The sequence below is a fragment of the Oncorhynchus masou genome, chromosome 31 (assembly GCF_036934945.1).
Source record: "Oncorhynchus masou masou isolate Uvic2021 chromosome 31, UVic_Omas_1.1, whole genome shotgun sequence".
Lineage (NCBI taxonomy): Eukaryota > Metazoa > Chordata > Actinopteri > Salmoniformes > Salmonidae > Oncorhynchus > Oncorhynchus masou.
Genome location: NC_088242.1, coordinates 49,296,757 through 49,318,947, shown reverse-complemented (window position 1 = coordinate 49,318,947; position 22,191 = coordinate 49,296,757). Strand labels below are relative to the sequence as shown.

Below are 22,191 nucleotides of genomic sequence, written 5' to 3'. Positions count from 1 at the left end.
CATTAAGGCTTTTTGGGTTTGTTCTAATTGTTTCTGACTGTTTTCTGACTTCAACATTTCCTGGCTTGAGATTTTTGACTGTTGTGTTTTACAAAAAAGTTCAAGTTTACGCAAATGAAAACAAGAAATACAGCACACACATCACACCTATTCTGTTTCTGTTTATTCCATATGTTATGTGTATAGATACTGTTGAAATATTTTTACTTTAACCTTTATTTAAGCAGGGAAATCCCATTGAGACCAAGGCCACTTATTCATGGGAGCCTTGCATGTACACAATCAATACAAATGTATCAAGGCACAAGGCGAGACCCAGATACAGACACAGGAGGCAGATGGTTGGAGTCTTACAATGTTAATTAATCCAAAGGGGTAGGCAAGAGAATGGTCATGGACAAGCAAAAAGGTTCAAACTAGATCAGAGACTAAAGAGGTACAGAGTGGCAGACAGGCTTGTGGTCAGGCAGATGGGTACAGAGTCCAGAAACAGGCAAAGGTCAAAACCGGGAGGACTAGAAAAAGGAGAATAGCAAAAGGAGTACAGGAAAAGCATGCTGCTTGACTTGACTAAACATACAAGATGAACTGGCACAGAGAAACAGTGAACACAGGGATAAATATACTGGGGAGAATAAGCGACACCTGGAAGGGGTGGAGACATTCACAGGAACAGGTGAAACAGATCAGGGCGTGACACAAATGTACAACATTTACAAATAAAACATACAAAACACAAATTATTCCACCATCAACTTACAAAACACAATCATACACAACAAACACATTCTTCAGTAAAAAAGGTCAACAATTAGCTGTCTGAATTGCACGAGCTGCATCAAAGCATTACATTTGAGAGAGTTTTGGAGATTATTCCACAAGTAAGGTGAAATTTTTTAAAAGGAGATTTACCTAATTTAGTGGAGATTGAAGCGATTTCGAGAGTTAACCATCCCTGAGACCGGGTCTTGTAACTACATCTGTAGGTTAAGGAAGTATTTAGCATTTTTACAACCAAATCTAAAATTTGGATGGAAATGGCATGTTATAGAAGGGTCCAGACACTTGTTTTGTGATTTCACTTGTTTTTGAGAAACTTAACCCCAACCAACAATAATTTCCTCAACCTTGTTGTGTAGTATGGGGGGGTTCTAAAGGAAACCCAAATTAGTCATTTTAGAAACCGAAAAGCTCTCAGTATAGTGATGCAGGTCTTTACATATTGTACACATCATATCCACAACGTTATATTCCATTTTGTGGCAACTCGAGCGATACCTCTCTGTCCATTCTACAATTAACTGCCAAAATAAAGGAAACACTTGAGTAAATGATGAATACAAAGTATATTGAAAGTAGGTGCTTCCACACAGGAAGTTGTAGAATCTATGCCAAGGTGCATTGAGCTGTTCTGGCGGCTCGTGGTGGCCCAACATCAGTAATGATCCAGACTCTGACACAACTTGCTTAGGCATTGAGAGAGAGGAATTTCCACGCGTCAGTGCATTAACTATTTTCCCAAATGTAGACACATTACCAGTCTGAGCTAGAACTCAGAAAGTAGCTTGATTTCGCTTTCTTAAAAGTGGTTATTTCGCAGTTGCCTGAAAGCCTCCAATCAGCAACCGAGTCAGTTTTTTTTAGCCTTAGCCCAGGCCAGGCAGGACTGATTTTTTTTCATCATAAAGAGATCTGAAAGTTCTATAGAGTACCAAGCATTTGTTATATTTTTGATTCTAAGGTGTTTGAAGATGGCCTGTTTATCTGCCATAGAGATAAAAACTGACAATTGGGGAAATCTCTGAGTAATACATTTATTGAACTAGGCAAGTCAGTTAAGAACAAATTCTTATTTACAATAACGGCCAAACCTGGACGATGCTGGGCCAATTGTGCGCCGCCCTATGGGACTCCCAATCACGGCCAGATGTGATACAGCCTGGATTTGAACCAGTAATGACACCTCCTGCACTGAGATGCAGTGCTTTAGACCGCTGCACCACTCAGGAACCCCATGATACATATATCATGAAGAAACCCTTGGGGAGGTCTGTTTGGTATTTCTAATACATGCAACAGGACAGTGATCACTGAGCTAATTTGCAAAGACACCACCGGAAAAGTACTTATGGGGGCAAGTTTTCAGAATTAGGTCAATCAGAGAGGATTTTTCTTTTTTTACATGAATCCATGTTTGTTCTGAAATAAGTTGAGTCAACACAAATATTCTTAAAATGATCTGAGGCCAGGGTAAACTAATCTATGTTAAAATCCCGTAAAACAACTAATTCATGACAGAAAAGACCTTAACAATAATTGTATGTGTGGGGTACAGAGATGAGGTAGTAATCCAAAATCATGTTATTATTGCACACAGAGTGAGTCCATGCAACTTTATTATGTGACTTGTCAAGCCAATTCTTACTTATTTCGGCTTACCAAAACAAAGGGGTTGAATAGACTCAAAACATTTCAGCTTTTAATTTTTAATCAATTTGTAAAAATGTCTAAAACATAGTTCAACATTACGGGGTATTGTGTGTAGGCCGTTGACAAAAAAGTCTCAATTTTATACAATTTAAATTCAGGCTGGAGCACAACAAAATGTGGAAAAGGTCAAAGGGTGTGAATACTTTCTGAAGACACTGTATATCAATATACATACATATATGTATTTATATACATGACTGTATATTATAATATGCTTTGATATAAGCAGGCAATGACTGTCAGATCATATCAGAGAACATGCTTGAGGGCTACGATCTCTGTATGTGGCACTGCAAATTGCCCTCCACTTTGTCTGTGTTTCCACTTTGTCTGCGTTTTACCGTGGACTTGGGAAATTATTTAAAAAAAATTTTTTTTTTACCTTTATTGAACTAGGCAAGTCAGCAAAGAAGACCATTTTATTTACAATGACAGCCTAGCCTAGCCAAACTCAGATGATGCTGTGCCAATTGTGCACTCCATCACAGGCAGATGTGACTCAGCCTGAATTTGAACCAGGGACACCTCTTGCACTGAGATGAAGTGCTTTAGACCGCTGCACCACTCGAGAGCCCCAATGAATAAGGAAAGAGTTAGATTTTCACCATGTGTTTCAACATCTTGTTTTGTGTCACTATTTTTCATTGTTGTTTGTTTTGTCACCACAGACAATTTGTCACATATGCACATAAATAATCACATGCATTGTACTAATATTTTCCATTATTTTTTTCTTACAACCTTTGAAAAAATATGGTGGCTTACTTTGGCATAATAAATTCTTATGTACTGTCGATCAGTCGAATTGACGGAATCTATCTAGATTTCCATCCCTACCCTATTTGTATCAGTCCATACCATAACTCCCCTACCCCCTTCATAGCAAGGCCATATCATGTTTCATTTTGGATTCATTTGGGTGATTTGTGGTGTCCGTATGTAAACGTTTTTGCCCTCCACTCATTTATTATTTCGTTCTCTCCATTGCCCCACCCCCTCCCACCTTTTCTTCCCGTAATCCAGAGCAACATCCATTCGTCTGAGTCCCCTGTTCTCTCCATCCCCTTCATAGGAATGATTGTAATATTGGGAGTGGTTTGGTGCTGGTTGTCCGAGCTGGCGTTCCAGAAAGCAAGGTAGGAGGAAGAATACTTCTCTGTCTGTCGGTCCTCTGCACTTTATGTCCATATAGATAGTTACTGTACGTAAAATTAAGGCCCTATCTTAAAGTAAAGTAACTTGCAGGGGAATGGAAGCATTTTACAAGCTAGGCCATAAAACAATCTAAACAAACCCTAAATACATGTCCTGGGTGTTTGTCATACAGAAACTGCTACTTTGAATACTTTTCGGAGCCAATTCTAATTTGGGACTAGGCCCTGCCATTAACATTGCCATGGTAATGACGCAAGCTGCAACTTCATTGACTGGGTCCAGACATTTGGAACGTTGATTTATTATTGTACAGTAAGGGGAGTGAGAGCTCTCACATCCAAATATTAAAGGGTTTCCACCCTAGAAATGAAACGTGTTACATCATCATAATAATACGTTTGTTAGCTAGCTAGCAAGCTTGACCAGAGAGAGAGAGCACTGCGGGTTTTGAAGTCAATTTATCTGCAACAGATTTCCACAAAAATTCTCATTTTTTAAATTGAACCTTTATTTAACTAGGCAAGCCGGTTAAGAACAAATTCTTATTTACAATGACGGCCTAGGAAGTGTGTTAAATGCCTTGTTCAGGGGCAAAGATTTTTACCTTATCACCTCAGGGATTCGATCTGGCAACCTTTCGGTTACTGGCCCAACGCTCTAACCACTAGGCTACCTGCCGCCACATGTTTCTCCCAATCTTATTATAAGTACAGAAACATTTGTTTGCCAAAAATGTTGTTCTCGCATATTAGTTATTGAACACTGTAAATAATAGGAATTAGTGGTTTGGATTATTCCTTTAAGCAAAATTACTGTGAAATACAAGATGCTCATCGTGCAATATAGCTAAGCCCTGTTAAACTTCAAAGTAAACGCTATTCAATATTAGCTACAGTAGGCCTAGGCTATGTAGACATACTACTGTTCAAAAGTTTGGGGTCACTTCGAAATGTCCTTGTTTTTGAAAGAAAATCAAATAAGTCAGTTAAAATAACATCAAATTGATCAGAAATACAGTGTAGACATGGTTCATGTTGTAAATGACTATTGTAGCTGGAATCGTCTGATTTTTTTAAATGTAAAATCTACATAGCCGTACAAAGGCCCATTATCAACAACCATCACTCCTGTGATCCAATGCCACGTTGTGTTAGCTAATCCAAGTCATTTTAAAAGGCTAATTGATCATTAGAAAATCATTTTGCAATTATGTTAGCACAATTCAAAGTAAATAGTACCCGCAAAACACCAGTCTCAACGTTAACAGTGAAGAGGCGACTCCGGGATGCTGGCCTTCTAGGCAGACTTCCTCTGTCCAGTGTCTGTGTTCTTTTGCCCATTTTAATATTTTCTTTTTTATTGGCCAGTCTGAGATATGGCTTTTTCTTTGCAACTCTGCCTAGAAGGCCAGCATCCCGGGGTCACCTCTTCACTGTTGATTTTGAGACTGGTGTTTTGCGGGTACTATTTAATGAAGCTGCCAGTTAAGGACTTGCCTTTTTTACAACTATGAAACAGAAAGCATTGGTGTTGGATCCTGGTTTAAGCTTCTCTTATAACTACAAAATACAAATAAATACCCCAACCACCAAGAAGTACGGTCAGTAAGATGCATAGTCAAATGACAAAAACATCAGCCTGAACATCATTACAAGCACCAAGTGTGCTTAATAATGGAGAATATCACAAAAGCAATAATGGCAATATGAATATAAGTGCTGATATGGCAGCAGTCAAAAAGTCCGCTTTCAGTCAGAGCATGTCCATGTCACATAGCCTAAACAACGAAGGCTGTTGAGTGCATTGCTGATTTTATGTCTTGCTTGAGATGTAGGGCCGGCTCCCTCAGTGATGACATTTGTGGTGATAATAGCCCGTAGAATTTTCACTGGCTTCTTCTATTCCAAACCCTGCCATCCTCTCTCCTGTCTTGCCGTTTCATTTGGTGGTGGCGTGGGCACCTGCACAGTGCAGACAGTTCTAGCTTTTTAAAATTTTTTAGCTCAAGATTCAGGTTGAGGCTCAGAATCAGAAGGATACTCAACAGAGAAGTCATCATGAATACTTTCCTCCCCTCCATCAGAAGTCGTTTTAATTCAGATTTTGTCGAAACGCTAACGAGTGCATCCATTCGTCTTGGTCTTTGTGACATTGTAAATTAGGCACGCTCTCACTGTGTACAAGTAGGCCAGAGTAGACTGATATAGTACATAACATGTTGAGATTATATAATTAGAATAGTTCAATACAATATAATGGACCACCCTGTTCTTCATTCACAATTGGTGATTACATAATTATGCATAGTTCACTTCCATTTTCCCCATCATACTTTAAGCCTACTTCATGTATTTCATCTCTTACTATACTGAACAAAAAAAAATAAATGCAACAATTTCAAAGATTTTGCTGAGTTACAGTTCATATAAGGAAATCAATCAATGGAAAAACATTCCTTAGGCCCTAATCTATGGATTTCACATGACTGGGCAGACAAATCAGAGTGTGTTTGGCATCATCGACTATCGGGAGAAGGAGGGGACACCAGTTCTAACAATGGCAAGGACAGAGTGGGGCATGACTTTAAAGATTGCACAGTAATACATTCCTTACATTCATGAGCAGTCCAAATGAGTGCTTTAGCAGTTCTATTGTGGGTTTTATAGTAACGACATGTGACTATACAAATGTGTTAGCCTGACTGTTAATGTGGCATGAACACAACCAGTCATGGTGTATTCATCTGATTGTAAAACAAATAACTTAGAAGTAATAGGTTACCTTCGCAAGTTAGTCCAAAATAGCATCTGATCGACTGAAACAGCACCCTTCTGTCTTGTAGCCCCATGTATCTGATGTGGTTTGGTCAAAAAATGTCATGCCATACTCTTTTAGTCCAGACAGCATCAGATACATGGGCTACACATCCTGAGATAGAGAGACGCTGTTTCGCTTGCTCAGATGCTTTATCTGACAATGATGGGTCTTTCTGACAGCGCCTGTCTCAGTCAAATAAATTATTAATATTTGAATGTTTTATTTGGACAGGCTAGGAGGTACGTTAGGGCGGGCCAGGAACCCTAACCCTAAGGCCCTCCCATTACACCGGCTCTGCCCTGCCAAAGCAGGACATCCGCTGTTTCCCATTGAGCTAAACTCTTTGAAAATGGCAAGTTTACGTCCTCATCCATAAACGCACGTCAAGTGCAAGTGTGCTGTTCAGCAATGTAAAGGAAGCTTTATGTGAGTTGAGGGCTTGCGAAGTTCACATTGCATACAGCACCTGTCATCCCAACATCTGAAATGTGTTTCTTGCACAGTGAAATTAGCTGCTGCAGCTATGGCCTACTCTTTTAGTTAAAAACACCTTACAAGTACAGTTATTTCTGAAATGTTGCATGTGCAGGATAATGGAAAGACACAATGTACAAAATATATTGATGGGGAGAGTTTAAAGGTGAAAGAATAGACCTATGGCTAGTAGGCTACGACAGTGTGATGCTGATCAAATTCACAAACATTAGGAAAATAGAAATTCCAGCAACCGGTCACCTACATAATGATTAATCGTTTATCAATGGGAGTTAAGCATGTGGTGGTCAATGCTGACAACACATTTTAATTTGAGTGCGTAAACTCTAGAAACCGCCAGAATTGTTCTCTCTTGCAAAGTGGTAAATCCACTACAGTAGTCCCGTTAGGCATAATATTTAGCCTACGAATGATGGTTAAAAATTAGCTTTTAAATAGGTAGCCTTCATCTTTAGACTATTCATCTTCACTTGTCTCCTGCGCAATAACGCACTTTCGCTTGCCTCTCCGCTGACCTTTTAGCAATTCCTCTAAGCTTTGTTGAGTCATAGGGGAAAACTAGGCTACAACTTTTTGGGCAGTTATTTTGAATACGTTTTGTTACTATTAGCCTATTTGAGGAGAGAAGCAACCTCGCTTTTGGTTGCTGAATGTAAATACATCATAGGCTAAACCAACTGGTGGGGAAAAGTTTGACAGGAGATGAAATGATAGATTGTTGCACGGACAGTATGCACTGGAGAGGCAGATATCTGTAGTGTACTGATAAAAATAAGATCAAAAAGAGTTCACAACCATTAGAAAAATAGAAATGACCTGCAAACCACTTGAGCAATAATATGAACCCAAAAGCATGGCGATTTACAGTTACAGTTAGAACCTAGTGTTTCCATTTCCCTTTAAAGTAAAGTAAGACAGATGCTGGTTCAAATCCATCTCGAAGGACCACGAAGATTGTCTTTTGGTTACTACTGCTGTTGTGTAGTTTTGGTTTGATCAGGTGTTCAGAGTTGACATAGAGTATCAATGATATATCTCAACTCCTATGTTTAAGAAATAAGGAGAATATACCACGGCTAAGGGCTGTCCTTATCCACGACACAACGTGGAGTGCCTGGATACAGCCCTTAGTCGTGGTATATTGGCCATATACCATAAACCCCGAGGTGCGTTATTGCTATTATAAACTGGTTACCAACTTAGTTAGAGCAGTCAAAATAATTTTTTTGTCATACCCGTGTGTATACAGTCTGATATACCACGGGTGTCAGCAAATCAGCATTCAGGGCTCAAACCACCCAGTTTATAAATGTGGATAATTACTAGTCTCGTGCCAGTCAGTTTGTGCTTTAGCCAAGTCTCTTCATTCATTTTCAGGTAAGGCAGGGAGAAGTTGGCTACAGCACATACAGTATGGTACCAGACAAAGTAATTGCTAGCTAGAGGGTGGCAATTAGAAAGTCCCATTTATCGTAAGATGTACATGCATAAAACAAAGTATTTTTTGAGTGACAGACATGGGACGGTAGGTAGTTTCACACAGTGCTTTCATGTATGACATCACTGTTATATTTTAGATAATTTTTGTTGTAACATCAGCAAATTATTTAATGCCGAATGTGTACATATTTGTGATTTAAATATTTGGTGACAGTTTTCAGTGCACGTTTGGCGTAAATGTGTTTGTGCGTGCATGTTTATTTAATATTTTTATTTATTGTATGCCTTACTAAGTGTGCAAAGGTCTCTAAAATCCACCCCTAACCTTTGTCTCTGAATCCTCAGGGGAGTGATATAGAATGCAACCCTATTCTGACCGTCACCGCAGCAACAGCTGCACTTCTGATCATGGTTAGCTTGTTGAGAGCCTTGACCTGATGTTGAGCAGAAAGACAACAACTGTATACGGACAAAGACAGTGATGTCTGCTTATAGACCGCTACCTTCCATTCTACCCTCCTATCACGTCTATCTGGGACCCTACCAGGGCACCAACAACAGATCAGACACCATTCCTCTAATTCATAGCTTGGAAGCAGCAAAATATATTTAGATGGCAACTATTCAGAAAAACACAGGATTTGTGAAAGGAATGTTCTGAAATTGGTAGATAAAGTGATGTGCTGCCACAGCTTTTCAGATGAAAACAGATGGATTAATTTTCTCCCCTGTTCTCGGGGAACACATGTCAAGACTTATTAAGAGAGTGTCAATGGGAGAGTACCTGTTGAGCCTAAATCTATGTCTACTCCTGTCGTATCCTATTCCTTTCCTGTCTCTCTGTTGATTTGCTTAAGTCCTCCTGAGTTTGAATGTCCAGTATTATTCTTATACAACACCCACCTTGTGTTTATTATGCTACTATCAATGTTGAGTCCTCTATTGATTTTTCCTTTGTGATTAGTTCTCTTTAACAATAGCAACCTCTGCATCTTGCACAATTGCTGAATAAAGCTCTATCTCATGATATTGTAAATAAGTACTAACAGAAATGTTCTTCAAATATAATTATATCTATGTGTAATGAATTATTTAAAGCGCCTGTCAAACGCATTCCACTGGGGGACCAAGTGTCTGCAGGTTTTCGCCCTTGTACTAATTCGTAAGCAACTCCCCTCACTTGGTTGTCTAGGTCTTGATTGAAAGGGGGGAAAAAACAACAAAAACAAAGACAATCAGCACTCCGTGGAATGAGTTTGACACCTCTGATTTAAAGGAATATGTCAAATACATGAAATAATACTTTTGTCTTGTGAATAGCTAAAACCCTAGGGATTTCTCAAAATTAAAGTGAAATTAGTCATGAAGGTCTAGTCTAGAGTGGCAGATACTCTCCCCTAAAGGCAATAACTAATTTATAACACATACACTATGTTCTCATCAATATACACTGTTGTGAATAAGTTTTTGCCCCCTTTCTGATTCTCAACTTTTGCATATTTTTGATACTGAATGTTATCAGATCTTCAACCAAAACCTAACATTAGATAAAGATGAGTGATACCTGAGTGAACAAATAACGCACCAATTACATACTTATTTCATAAACAATGTTATGCAACACCCAATCGGTGAAAAAGTAGTTGCCCCCTTACGCTCAATAACTGGTTGTGCCACCTTTAGCTGCAATTACTCCACCCAAACGTTTCCTGTAGTTGTTAGGCCATTCCACAAATGTCGCTGAGTTAAAGCAGATCTGCATGGAAGTGTGGGACAAGATTCTTTCACAGTGAAGTGAGAGACTGATCAACAACTACAGGTAGTGTTTGGTTGTAGTCATGTAGCTAAAAGTGGCACAACCAGTCATTGAGTGTAAGGGGACAGTTATTTTTCACACAGGGGAACTGGGTGTTGCATAACTTTCTTAATTAAATCATTAAAATATGTTTTATTTGTCTTGCTCAGGTTCCCTTTATCTAATATTAGGTTTTGGTTGAAGATCTGATAATATTTAGTATAAAAAAAATAGGCAAAAATAGAGAATCAGAGAGGGGCAAATACTTTCACGGCACTATATACTTACATTTACTTAAAAATACAAAGATCATTCCACTCGTTCTATCTTTAGTGAGGATGTTCAATCTTTGTGTCCAAGTTGTAAATACCTATTTGTTATGGTTTCCTCATTAAAGAGAGTAGAGTATGTGAGATAAGCTCAGCTCTTCTAAAGCACCTGTCAACCTGAGCCCGGTGTTTCAAGCCTATGTTTAACCACCACCTCACCCACATAGGAGTGTCCTAGCTATGTTTGTCCACAGTCACTTAAAAAAAAAATGAATTTAACTTTGACAGTGCCCAGGCTAACAGACTTGGGTTAAAAATCTCAAATCAGTTCAAATACCTCCTCCGTGCTTGATTAAGCTTGATTGTTGAATGCACCAATACAATAGTCCCAAAATTGCAAACCACACCCATCTGGCACTTCAGGCAGGCTAGAGAAAACACTCAGAGTATTTGGAAGATGTCAAATAGTATTCAAATAGTATTTGAGCCCAGGTTTGTCGCCGGTAAAGTCTGCATGACTGCACTGTCATACTGTGACAGTGGAATCAGCCTCCCCCCCAAAAAATAAATTCAGATGCCAGATTAATAAACAAGTCCACTCACATTCCAAGTAGGGTCACATTTGGAGGTGTCTCAGACACATCTTTGATGTCTTCACCAGTTCCCCTTGAAATCTGAAATGTTTAGTGCAGTAACACAGTGTTAAATTACCTATTTGTAATGTATTGATCATGTAATCTACTCATTTGAACATACAGTTGCAGCTATTCAGACAAAGGACAGTGGGTATTTAACTTTGAACTTGTGAATATTTACAAAACACCTGTACGCACTAATCATAATTGAGGTTTCCCTGTATCCTCTCTTGTATTACTCAAAATACTATTATTATTCAGTATTACTACTCTCGTTAAAATGTATGTAAAAAGGAACCTACAGGTGTTTTTATGAGAAGGACAAGAGACTTTAGTGTCTTTGCTTGGTGTTTGCACATGTAGTTGAGACTGAGATGTCATTAAAATGAATTGTTCAGATTGTTCTAGTTCCAGGTACACAGCATGAGAATGTTGACAGTCAGCATTCCATAGTTTAATGCTCTTGTGGTCATACATTTACTTTCTACCATATCTGGTCATAACATGACAATAAGCATGAGTGTGGTGGTGGCAGAGGGTTGGTAGACTAAGTGGCAGCTAAACCAGTTTGATTGCAGAAACCATTCTTGAAATTGGATTGTTATGTCAATTATGTTCATTTTCTTTGCTAATTCAAAATATGTCTAGATTGAACTGTCACATTCAAATCCAAGGCAGCATTTCAAATGTTTTAAATTCTCTGATAACACCTGGGAAATTTTGTGACACAGTAAAAGTATAACTACTTCCGAATTTAAAAAAACGCATGCTACATACAGTCTAAGAGAAATGTTATAGTTCATTTATGTTTAATATGATGTTTCTGTTCTACTCTGTATTTGATGTAAATAGTCAGAAGTGGTATAGAGTAATGGGAGAGATATTTCTCCATTTGTAATAGATTTGTAGAAAGTCGATCTATTTTGAAAGAGCAGTGTATATTTGATAGCCAAATTAAGCTATATGTGAAAGCCTATTCATGGTGAGTTTATATTGACAATTGTTTTCAATACCTATGTTTGGTTGAGTAATCACTGGATGCATATAGTTGTTTTTTTCTAATTATTTGCCAGTGTAAGTATGCTATTGCTAAAAATAAACAACCCACCAAAAGCAATACTGAGCCTGTATTTCCTTGAGTTTGTAAGGGTTTTCCTCTGGTGAAGGAGAAGCGGACCAAAATGCAGCGTGGTGGTTATTCATGTTCTTTAATAAAAGGAACTAGACATGAAATTACTAACAAAACAATAAATGTGCGAAAACCTAACCAGTCCTATCTGGTACAGAGACAGGAACAATCACCCACAAACACACAGTGAAACCCAGGCTACCTAAATATGGTTCCCAATCAGAGACAATGACTAACACCTGCCTCTGATTGAGAACCATATCAGGCCAGACATAGAAATAGACAAACAAGACATCCAACATAGAATGCCCACTCAGATCACACCCTGACCAACCAAAACATAGAAACATACAAAGCAAACTATGGTCAGGGTGTGACAGAGTTGTATATTTGCCTATGTTACAGATACAAATGTATCTTAATTTTTGTTGTGGGAGATCTAATAGTAGACAGTTAGTTCTCATTCAAGGTCCCTCATCTTGACAGGCAATGTAGAACTTAGTGACTCACCTCTTCCGAAAAATAATGCATCTTAATGCTGCTCAACTTACTAAACTTCAGTCCCTAATTACTATATGACTGCAATAGTGCATATGAATGTTGCTTTATCCTGAACACGATTAGAAAAAGTCTGCAAAGGGACCAGGACAACTGATCCGTGTAAAGGAAAGAATGGGGCCATGTATCGTGAGATTTTGAGTGAAAACCTCCTTCCATCAAGCAAGGGCATTGAAGATGAAACGTGGCTGGGTCTTTCAGCATGACAATGATCCCAAACACACCGCCCGGGCAATGAAGGAGTGGCTTAGTAAGAAGCATTTCAAGGTCCTGGAGTGGCCTAGCCAGTCTCCAGATCTCAACCACATAGAAAATCTTTGGAGGGAGTTGAAAGTCCGTGTTGCCCACTAACAGCCCCAAAACATCACTGCTCTAAAGGAGATCTGCATGGAGGAATGGGCCAAAATACCAGCAACAGTGTGTGAAAACCTTGTGAAGACTTACAGAAAACATTTGACCTCTGTCATTGCCAACAAAGGGTATATAACAAAGTATTGAGATAAACTTTTGTTATTGACCAAATACATATTTTCCACCATAATTTGCAAATAAATTAATTTCAGCATGACAGGAGACACCATTTCTGGGTTACGAAATTGAAACATTTTCCAGCAGTTTTTCATGAACATGGCCAAAAATATATTTTTAGGCCTATACAGCATGTCGCTAGTTCAGCATTACTTGAGAAACCAGTTCTGGGTTAAGAATTTGAATCATAATTTTTTTGCTATTTTTCATGCACTTGGATGAAAATCTTTTAGGCCCTTCAGCATGACGGTAGACATTGTTTATGGGTTACGAATTTGAAACATATTTTTGAGCAGTTTTTCATGCACAGGGCCGAAAATTACATTTTACGCACCAACCGAACTGACATCATATTCATATAACCTCTAGCGTCGAGCAATCCCGTATCCGGGAGCATAATCATAGCCTCAAGCTCATTAGCATAACGCAACGTTAACTATTCATGAAAATCGCAAATAAAATGAAAGAAATATATTCACTCATAAGCTTAGCCTTTTGTTAACAACACTGTCATCTCAGATTTTCACAATATGCTTTTCAACCATAGCTACACAAGCATTTGTGTAAGAGTATTGATAGCTAGCATAGCATTAAGCCTAGCATTCAGCAGGCAACATTTTCATAAAAACAAGAAAAGCATTCAAATAAAAATAATTTACCTTTGAAGAACTTCAGATGTTTTCAAGGAGGAGACTCTCAGTTAGATAGCAAATGTTCAGTTTTTCCAAAAAGATTATTTGTGTAGGAGAAATCGCTCTGTTTTGTTCATCACGTTTGGCTAAGAAAAATACCCGAAAATTCAGTCATTACAACGCCAAACTTTTTTCCAAATTAACTCCATAATATCGACAGAAACATGGCAAACGGTGTTTAGAATCAATCATCAAGGTGTTTTTCACATATCTATTCGATGATAAATCATTCATGGCAGTTGACTTTCTCCTCTGAAGCAAATGGTAAAATGCACGCAGCTGGAGATTACGCAATTATTTCGACGACACCAAGCGGGCACCTGGTAAATGTAGTCTCTTATGGTCAATCTTCCAATGATATGCCTACAAATACGTCACAATGCTGCAGACACCTTGGGGAAACGACAGAAAGTGTAGGCTCATTCCTTGCGCAATCACAGCCATATAAGGAGACATTGGAACACTGCACATTCAAAATCTGGGGCATTTCCTGTATGAAATTTCATCTTGGTTTCGCCTGTAGCATTAGTTCTGTGGCACTCACAGACAATATCTTTGCAGTTTTGGAAACGTCATAGTGTTTTCTTTCCAAAGCTGTCAATTATATGCATAGTCGAGCATCTTTTCATGACAAAATATCTTGTTCAAAACGGGAACGTTTTTTTATCCAAAAATTAAAAGAGCGCCCCCTATATCAAAGAAGTTAACTGCCTTGCCTAGTTAAATAAACAAAAAACAACATCAGTGAAGTAAAAAAAAGAATTAAGAAAATATTTACCAAATCAACTAAAGTAAAAAATGATAACAAGTAACACAATAACGGTACAGAGTCAATGTGTGGGGGTACAGCTTAGTCGAGGTAATTTATACATGTAGGTAGGGGTGAAGCGATTATGCACAGATAATAAACAGTGAGTAGCAGCAGTGTACAAAACACATGGAGGTGGGGTAGCTTGCCGTGCGGTAGCAGAGAAAACAGTCTATGACTTGGGTGACTGGAGTCTCTGACAATTGGCTGGAAGCTTGGGCCCAGTGATGTACTGGGTCGTACGCAGTACCCTCTGTAGCGACTAATGAGTTGTGCATTCCAAGATACCGTTCTGCATACTACTATTGTACTGCGTCCTTATTTGTCTGTTTGTGGTCCGCCTTTTAGTTTGCATGTATCATGGCATTCTCCTTCGTCCTCTCTCATCAACAAGCTGTTTTCGCCCACAGGACTGCCGCTGACTGGATGTTCTTTGTTTGTTGCACCATTCTCAGTGAACCATAGACACTGTCGTGCGTGAAAAGCCCAGGAGGGTGGCCGTTTCCGAGATACTGGATCCGGCACAACTGGCACCAACGGTCATACCACGCTCAAAGTCGTTTAGGTCTAACGTTCAACTAAACAGTAACTGAATGCCTTGATGCCTGTCTGCCTGCTTCATACAGCAAGCTACGGCCATGTAACTCACTGTCTGTAGGAGCGATCCACTTATGAACGGGGTGGTGTACCTAATAAACATTTCCACACCTACGCGCGCACACACACACACACACACACACACACACACACACACACACACACACACACACACCAACCGATTGAAGAAACCAAGGACTGAGAAATCCATCTTGAAATCATAAAATTGAAAAACTATACAGGCATTTCTGGCACAATCCTCTTTTTCCATGGCTGGTGCACATCTCAAGGCTGAAGCAGCAAAACACATGTTTCTAATACAGCTCACATGTAAAAAGAGAAAAGACTGGGCCTAATATAGGTCATACAAGAAGTTTGGTAGTGATTCATATGTTGATGATGTAAAGAATATTTGCTGGTCTGTGGTGTGTAATGAGGAGCAACCAGATGCTGCACTTGACCCATTTCTGAAATTACTTATTCCAGTTACTAATAAGCATGCACCCATTAAGAAAAAAATGTAAACCTCCACAAGTCTGATTCATCTTTGGGAGCAATTTCCAAATGCCTAAAGGTACCACATTCTTCTGTACAAACAATAGTACGCAAGTATAAACACCATGGGACCATGCAGCCATCATACCTCTCAGGAAGGAGAAGTATTTTGTCTCCTAGAGAGGAACGTACTTTGGTGCGAAAAGTGAAAATCAATCCCAAAACAACAGCAAAGGACCTTGTGAAGATGCTAGAGGAAACAGGTACAAATGTATCTATATCCACAGTAAACCGAGTCCTATATCGACATAACCCGAAAAGCCACTCGGCAAGGAAGAAGCCACTCGGCAAGGAAGAAGTCACTGCTCCAAAACCGCCATAAAAAAAGCCAGACTACAGTTTGCAACTGCACATGGGGACAAGGATCGTACTTTTTGGAGAAATGTCCTCTGGTCTGATGAAACAAAAATAGAACTGTTTGGACATAATGACCATCGTTAAGTTTGGAGGAAAAAGGGGGAGGTTTGCAAGCCGAAGAACACCATCCCAACCGTGAAGCACAGGGGTGGCAGCCTCATGTTGTGTGGGTGCTTTGCTGCAGGAGGGACTGGTGCTCTTCACAAAATAGATGACATCATGAGGCAGGAAAATTATGTGGATATATTGAAGCAACATCTCAGGACATCAGTCAGGAAGTTAATACTTGATCACAAATGGTTTTTCCAAATGGACAATGACCCCACGCATGCTTCCAAAGTTATGGCTTAAGGACAACAAAGTCAAGATATTGGAGTGGCCATCACAAAGCCCTGACCTCAATCCTACAGAAGATTTGTGGGCAGAACTGAAAAAGCATGTGCGAGCAAGGAGGCCTACAAACCTGACTCCGTTACACCAGCTCTGTCAGGAGGAATGGGCCAAAATTCCCAACTTATTGTGGGAAGCTTGTGGAAGGCTACGAGAAACGTTTGACCCAAGTTAAACAATTTAAAGGCAATGCTACCAAATACTAATTGAGTGTATGTAAACCTCTGACCCACTGGGAATGTGATGAAAGAAATAAAAGCTGAAATAAATCAATCATTCTCGCAACTATTATTTTGACATTTCACATTCTTAAAATGAAGTGCTGATCTTAACTGACCTAAAACGGGATTTTTTTCTAGGATTAAATGCCAGGAATTGTGAAACTGAGTTTAATGTATTTGGCTAAGGTGTATGTACACTTCCGACTCCAACTGTACATTAATATCCACACATTGTTATTCTGTTTGTTTATGTTTTTGTTTTTCATAGTCCTATATTTTCTATTGTCTTTCATTGTCTGTCTATAGTAAATGCCTCTTTTGCCTCGTGTAGTATAGTGACTTCTACTGTGTTGTGGCCTATGAATGACCATGCTCTCCAGATGGGCCCAGAGTGAGCCCTCAACAGATCCTCAGTGGCCCCTGGGACAGAAAGCCATGCCCACTTGGTCCCCCAGGCTGCAAGTCGCAGCCATTAATATATTAGCTACTGCTAAAGGACACCTCCAAAGTCACACAGCCAACAGAAATAATTAATGGACTCCTGGAATCACAAATATTGTGCCTGCGTGTGCACATATAAAAAAACATGCACGCACTGACGCAGGCATGCAAGCGCTCAAGCATGTAGAATGTACACATACTGAACAGGCACATGTGCACACTCAGCTAGAGCAGACCCAGGGAGGTAGTGTATTGAGGGGAGCTGCGGCCTATACCATCAGCTGACTACTCCCCTGCATAGATAAAGTGGAGCAAACTCTAGAGGGGAAGGCCAAACATCAGGGCTAATTGGAGACACATTCCACCCATTACCGCTATTATACTGCCTCACTGCTTTTTTTCAGAAAGATTTTGCCACGGCTTCAGAAACTCAGAGGTGTTGAAATACAATGCCTGGCCTCACCCTTGCAGCTAACCAAACCCAACCCTGGGGGTTAATGAAAGGCCCAAAGTATTTTTTTTTAGCTAAAACCACTGATGCAAACACATTTGTTGTCACTCCACCAAATCAACAATTTACTGTAACTGTAAATCTGCTAACTGCACTCTACTACACAGTAGAATAGATAACAATTAGAAAACACTGTACAAGTCTTTGGGTTGTCTATAGCATTTGACAATATCTCTGATTTGAATTCTCATGCCCATTAGGTTACACTACTGCTTTTAAAAATATGTGCTTTATTGTTGAACATCATTCTTTTAGTAGAGCTCCTAGACACGCACTTGTATATACAGCATCTCATCAATTTGTGAAAATGGACAAAGAATCCTCGGATCCCCCAATCCTCTTTAATTAGGCTCTCTGTTGGGACCATTACTTTTCTGGTGTTACACTATCTCTCCCTGAATCCACAGAGAAAATGATAATGGTGAGACAAAATAACAAAACAGACAAAAATGATTAAAGAAAAAAACTGACTAATAGTGACAGCCAGAGGGAGGAGGATAGGTTCCCTTGTAGTGTCTGGTTCTTCTCAATCTCCGAGGTAGTTCTTCTTTCTCACCATCACCCAGGCCTGGGCTTTTATGGCTTCAAGTTCAGGTTCTTTGTTTGTGACAAATTGACGGCAAGAAAAGGCTGCACAAATATTAAATGATGATTGACTGATTGGGCTTTCAAGCCAAAGTAATGGGAGGCTATGTTTGGGAAGTTCTGAAGGGGATAGTTTCTTAGTCCACAAACACTTGTGACATGCTTCCACACTACAACGCTGGCCTGCCTCCAACAGCCCCAGCTTGACTTTCCATTATGCTGCGCATTAAGGCTTGCATTTCTCCCCTCTGCTTTTTCATGCCCTTTTTCCATCACAGGAAGCCAGATGGGAGTCTGGCATGCAAGGTATTTCACCTCATCCATCAGTGGACACACCCACAGTCACACACTTTCTCTCTGTACACTAACTTAGAACCTGCGTCTGGTATGGGCTGCCTTCTCACACGAGTGTAAATGAATACCATGGCTCATTCAGTCACATTTTTGACACCGCAATTGGGGTCGTTTCTTTTGCCAGCAAAAAAATGTACTCTAGCAAAAGCTGCATAGTGTATGGAATAAAAGTTTGATGGAGTTCCCCCCTTTTAAACTCCCCCGTGCTATTCTGCTTCATACTGTTAAAAACAAGTTTAATATATGACCATAAATTGCTGAATCTACACTACCGTTCAAAAGTTTGTGGTCACCTAGAAATGTCCTTATTTTTGAAAGAAAGCAATTTTGTCCATTCAAATATCAAATTGATCAGAAATACAGTGTAGACATTGCTATTGTTGTAAATGACTATTGTAGCTGGAAACGGCTGATTTTTAATGGAATATCTACATAGGCGTACAGAGGCCCATTATCAGCAAACATCACTCCTGTGTTCCAATGGCACGTTGTGTTAGCTAATCCAATTTTAAAAGGCTAATCCTTTAGAAAAACCCTTTTGCAATTATTTTAGCACACCTGAAAACTGTTGTGCTGATTAAAGAAGCAATACAACTGGACTTCTTTGAATTAATTGAGCATCTGGAGTATTAGCATTTGTGGGTTCGATTACAGGCTCAAAATGACCAGAAACTCAGTCTATTCTTGTTCTGAGAAATGAAGGCTATTCCATGCGAGAAATTGCCAAGGACCTGAAGATCTCGTACAACGCTGTGTACTCCTCCCTTCACAGAACAGCACAAACTGGCTCTAACCAGAATAGAAGGAGTGGGAGGCCCCAGTGCACAACTGAGCAAGAGGACAAGTAGATTAGTGTCTAGTTTGAGAAACAAACGCCTCACAAGTCCTCAACTGGCAGCTTCATTGAATAATACCCACAAAACACCGGTCTCAACGTCAACATTGAAGAGGTGACTCTGGGATGCTGGCCTTCTAGGCAGAGTTGCAAAGAAAAGGCCTTTTCAGACCAATAAAAATAAAAGATTAAGATGGGAAAAAGAACACAGACACTGGACAGATGTAGATTGGAAAAAAAGTGTTATGGACAGACAAATCTAAGTTTGAGGTGTTCAGATCACAAAGAATAACATTTGTGAGACACAGAAAAAATTCAAATATGCTGGAGGTGAGCTTGACGCCATCTGTCAAGCATGGTGGAGGCAATGTGATGGTCTGGGGGTGCTTTGGTGATGGTAAAGTGGTAGATTTGTACAGGGTAACAGGGATCTTGAAGAAGGAAGGCTATCACTCCATTTTGCAACACCCCGCCATACCCTGTGGACGGCGCATCATTGGAGCCATTTTCCTCCTACAACAGGACAATGACCCAAAGCACAGCTCCAAACTATGCATTAACTATTTAGGGAAGAAGCAGTTAGCTGGTATTCTGTCTATAATGGAGTGGCCATCACAGTCACCGGATCTCAACCCTGTTGTGGGAGCAGCTTGAACCGTATGGTACGTAAGAAGTGCCATCAAGCCAATCCAACTTGTGGGAGGTGCTTCAGGAAGCATGGGGTGAAATCTCTTCAGATTACTTCAACAAATTCACAACTAGAATGCTAAGGTCTCCAAGGCTGTAATGGCTGCAAATGGAGGATTCTTTGACGAAAGCAAAGTTTGAAGGACACCATTATTATTTCAATTAAAAGTAATTATTTATAACCTTGTTAATGTCTATTTCCTATTCCTTTTGCAGCTCATTTCATGTATGTTTTCATTGAAAACAAGGACATTTCTATGTGACCCCAAACTTTTGAATGGTGGTGTAATTCGTGCTGATAAAAAAAATTGTAGGTCTCAAATTTACACACTTTTGATAGACTTAAACTGCAAATGATTGAGATATCAGTGTCACCAACAAAAACTTAAACAATAGGCCTGTAGCAAATGTAGCATATGGCACACATTTTTCACCTGCAAATAGCACTTTTTTCTGTAGTGCTCAAAGCATGATAATCCGAGAGCAGCATTTATTTTTCAATTTGAAGCAATGAGCGCAATCAGTCCTCTATGACATGTCACGGATTCCCCGTGTACTGCTCTTATTCCGTGCACCAGTTCGAGGTCTACGTCACTGGCCTCTAGGCGTCGCTGAACTGTCTCATTACGCACACCTGATTCCAATTCCCCTGATTAGTAATTGTATATAGGTGCCCTCTGTTCACCATTGTCTTGTTGGTTATTGTTCCCATGTCCGTTGGTCTTGTGACCACTTGTGCTTTGCTTCGACTTTCATGCTGCACGTATTGTGCACTTGTTATTCATGGTCTCATCCTGTGTAGTGTTTATTCACTCATTTGTTTGGGTTTTTTCTATAAATGTTTGTTTTGGGCTTCGTCCCCGTACTTTTTCATGGCATGTTGTATTTGGGTGGAGTATTTAAAACCCCCTAATTTGTATTTCTGCGCCTGTCTATAATCATTTATACAATGTGACATGACAAAAAAAATCAAAGTAGGCTAATATGTCATTTGTTTTTTGGGTTTGTTTCAGGCAAAACAATTTGAAGATCAAGGGGTATTAATTGGAATGACTGAATCTGACAGTTTAAAAAAAATAAATGTGAAGATAGCCTTATCGTATTATCTGTAGTAGAAGCAATGGGTTACAAGAAGCCTAGATAAGCAACCCATAAAGTAAACTAACATTGATTTATCCTGCAATGGAAGTTGTGCCATTGGTAATATTAATTTGTCGTCTTCTAATGCCTTAAGCAGGTTGATGTTTATTGGGATAAGTCTTATCCTTGAGGCAGAACTGAGACATTTCTGCTAGATGGGCCAGCTGCAAAGTCAAAATTGGCTTGGTAATTTATTTAATTTAAGGCTAGACATTAGGTTTCGCAGTGTGGTTAAGTTTATAATCAGATTTTATGGCTGTGCCAGCTACTAACCACTCTGCAGAGCTGCCTCCGGAACAAGATTCATGACAAAAACTAACCTGCACCTCCTAAGTGGGATGAAATGTAACTGAAAGTATCAGATTATGTTACTGAGTTTGGTTAATCCAAAAGTTAATGATTACAATTTGACAGGTAACTATTGACTGTAACGGATTACATTTAGAAAGCAACCTACCCAACCCTGAACACACACAAATGGTCTGGTGCATGGACCGCTCAAGAAGAACCAACCCCTTTGATAATAATACATTCCTCCTCAGCCTGGTGTTACAAGTTCAGCCAGAAAGGCAGTCACTGATGTAAATAATGGAGTGACGGAGGCCAGTTTACAACCTGGTAGGAATGGTAGGAGTGCAGCAGACCGTAGTGATTAACTATAATGGACGTGGTATTGTGGATCACTACAGCTGCAAGCCCCTCTGAGT

General features: G+C 39.6%; 1 protein-coding gene and 1 pseudogene across 2 annotated transcripts in view; both read left to right on the top strand.

Moving 5' to 3' along the window:
- The window catches only part of LOC135524055 (coiled-coil domain-containing protein 136-like), a 62,489-nt gene extending 50,276 nt beyond the window's left edge, over window positions 1-12,213 (top strand). The window contains exons 11-12 of one of the 2 annotated variants that reach the window (XR_010452898.1): window positions 3,563-3,626; window positions 8,743-12,213. Coding sequence is in view for 1 of the 2 variants with exons in the window: in XM_064951202.1 (XP_064807274.1) it covers window positions 3,514-3,626; window positions 8,743-8,755 (126 nt within the window). In the remaining variant the exon portion in view is untranslated. Of the gene's footprint in view, window positions 1-3,513; window positions 3,627-8,742 lie in introns of both variants that reach the window. The other variant, XM_064951202.1, reaches the window with a different exon arrangement.
- LOC135524959 (uncharacterized) lies at window positions 11,613-20,949 on the top strand (annotated as a pseudogene).
- Window positions 20,950-22,191: the final 1,242 nt, after the last annotated feature.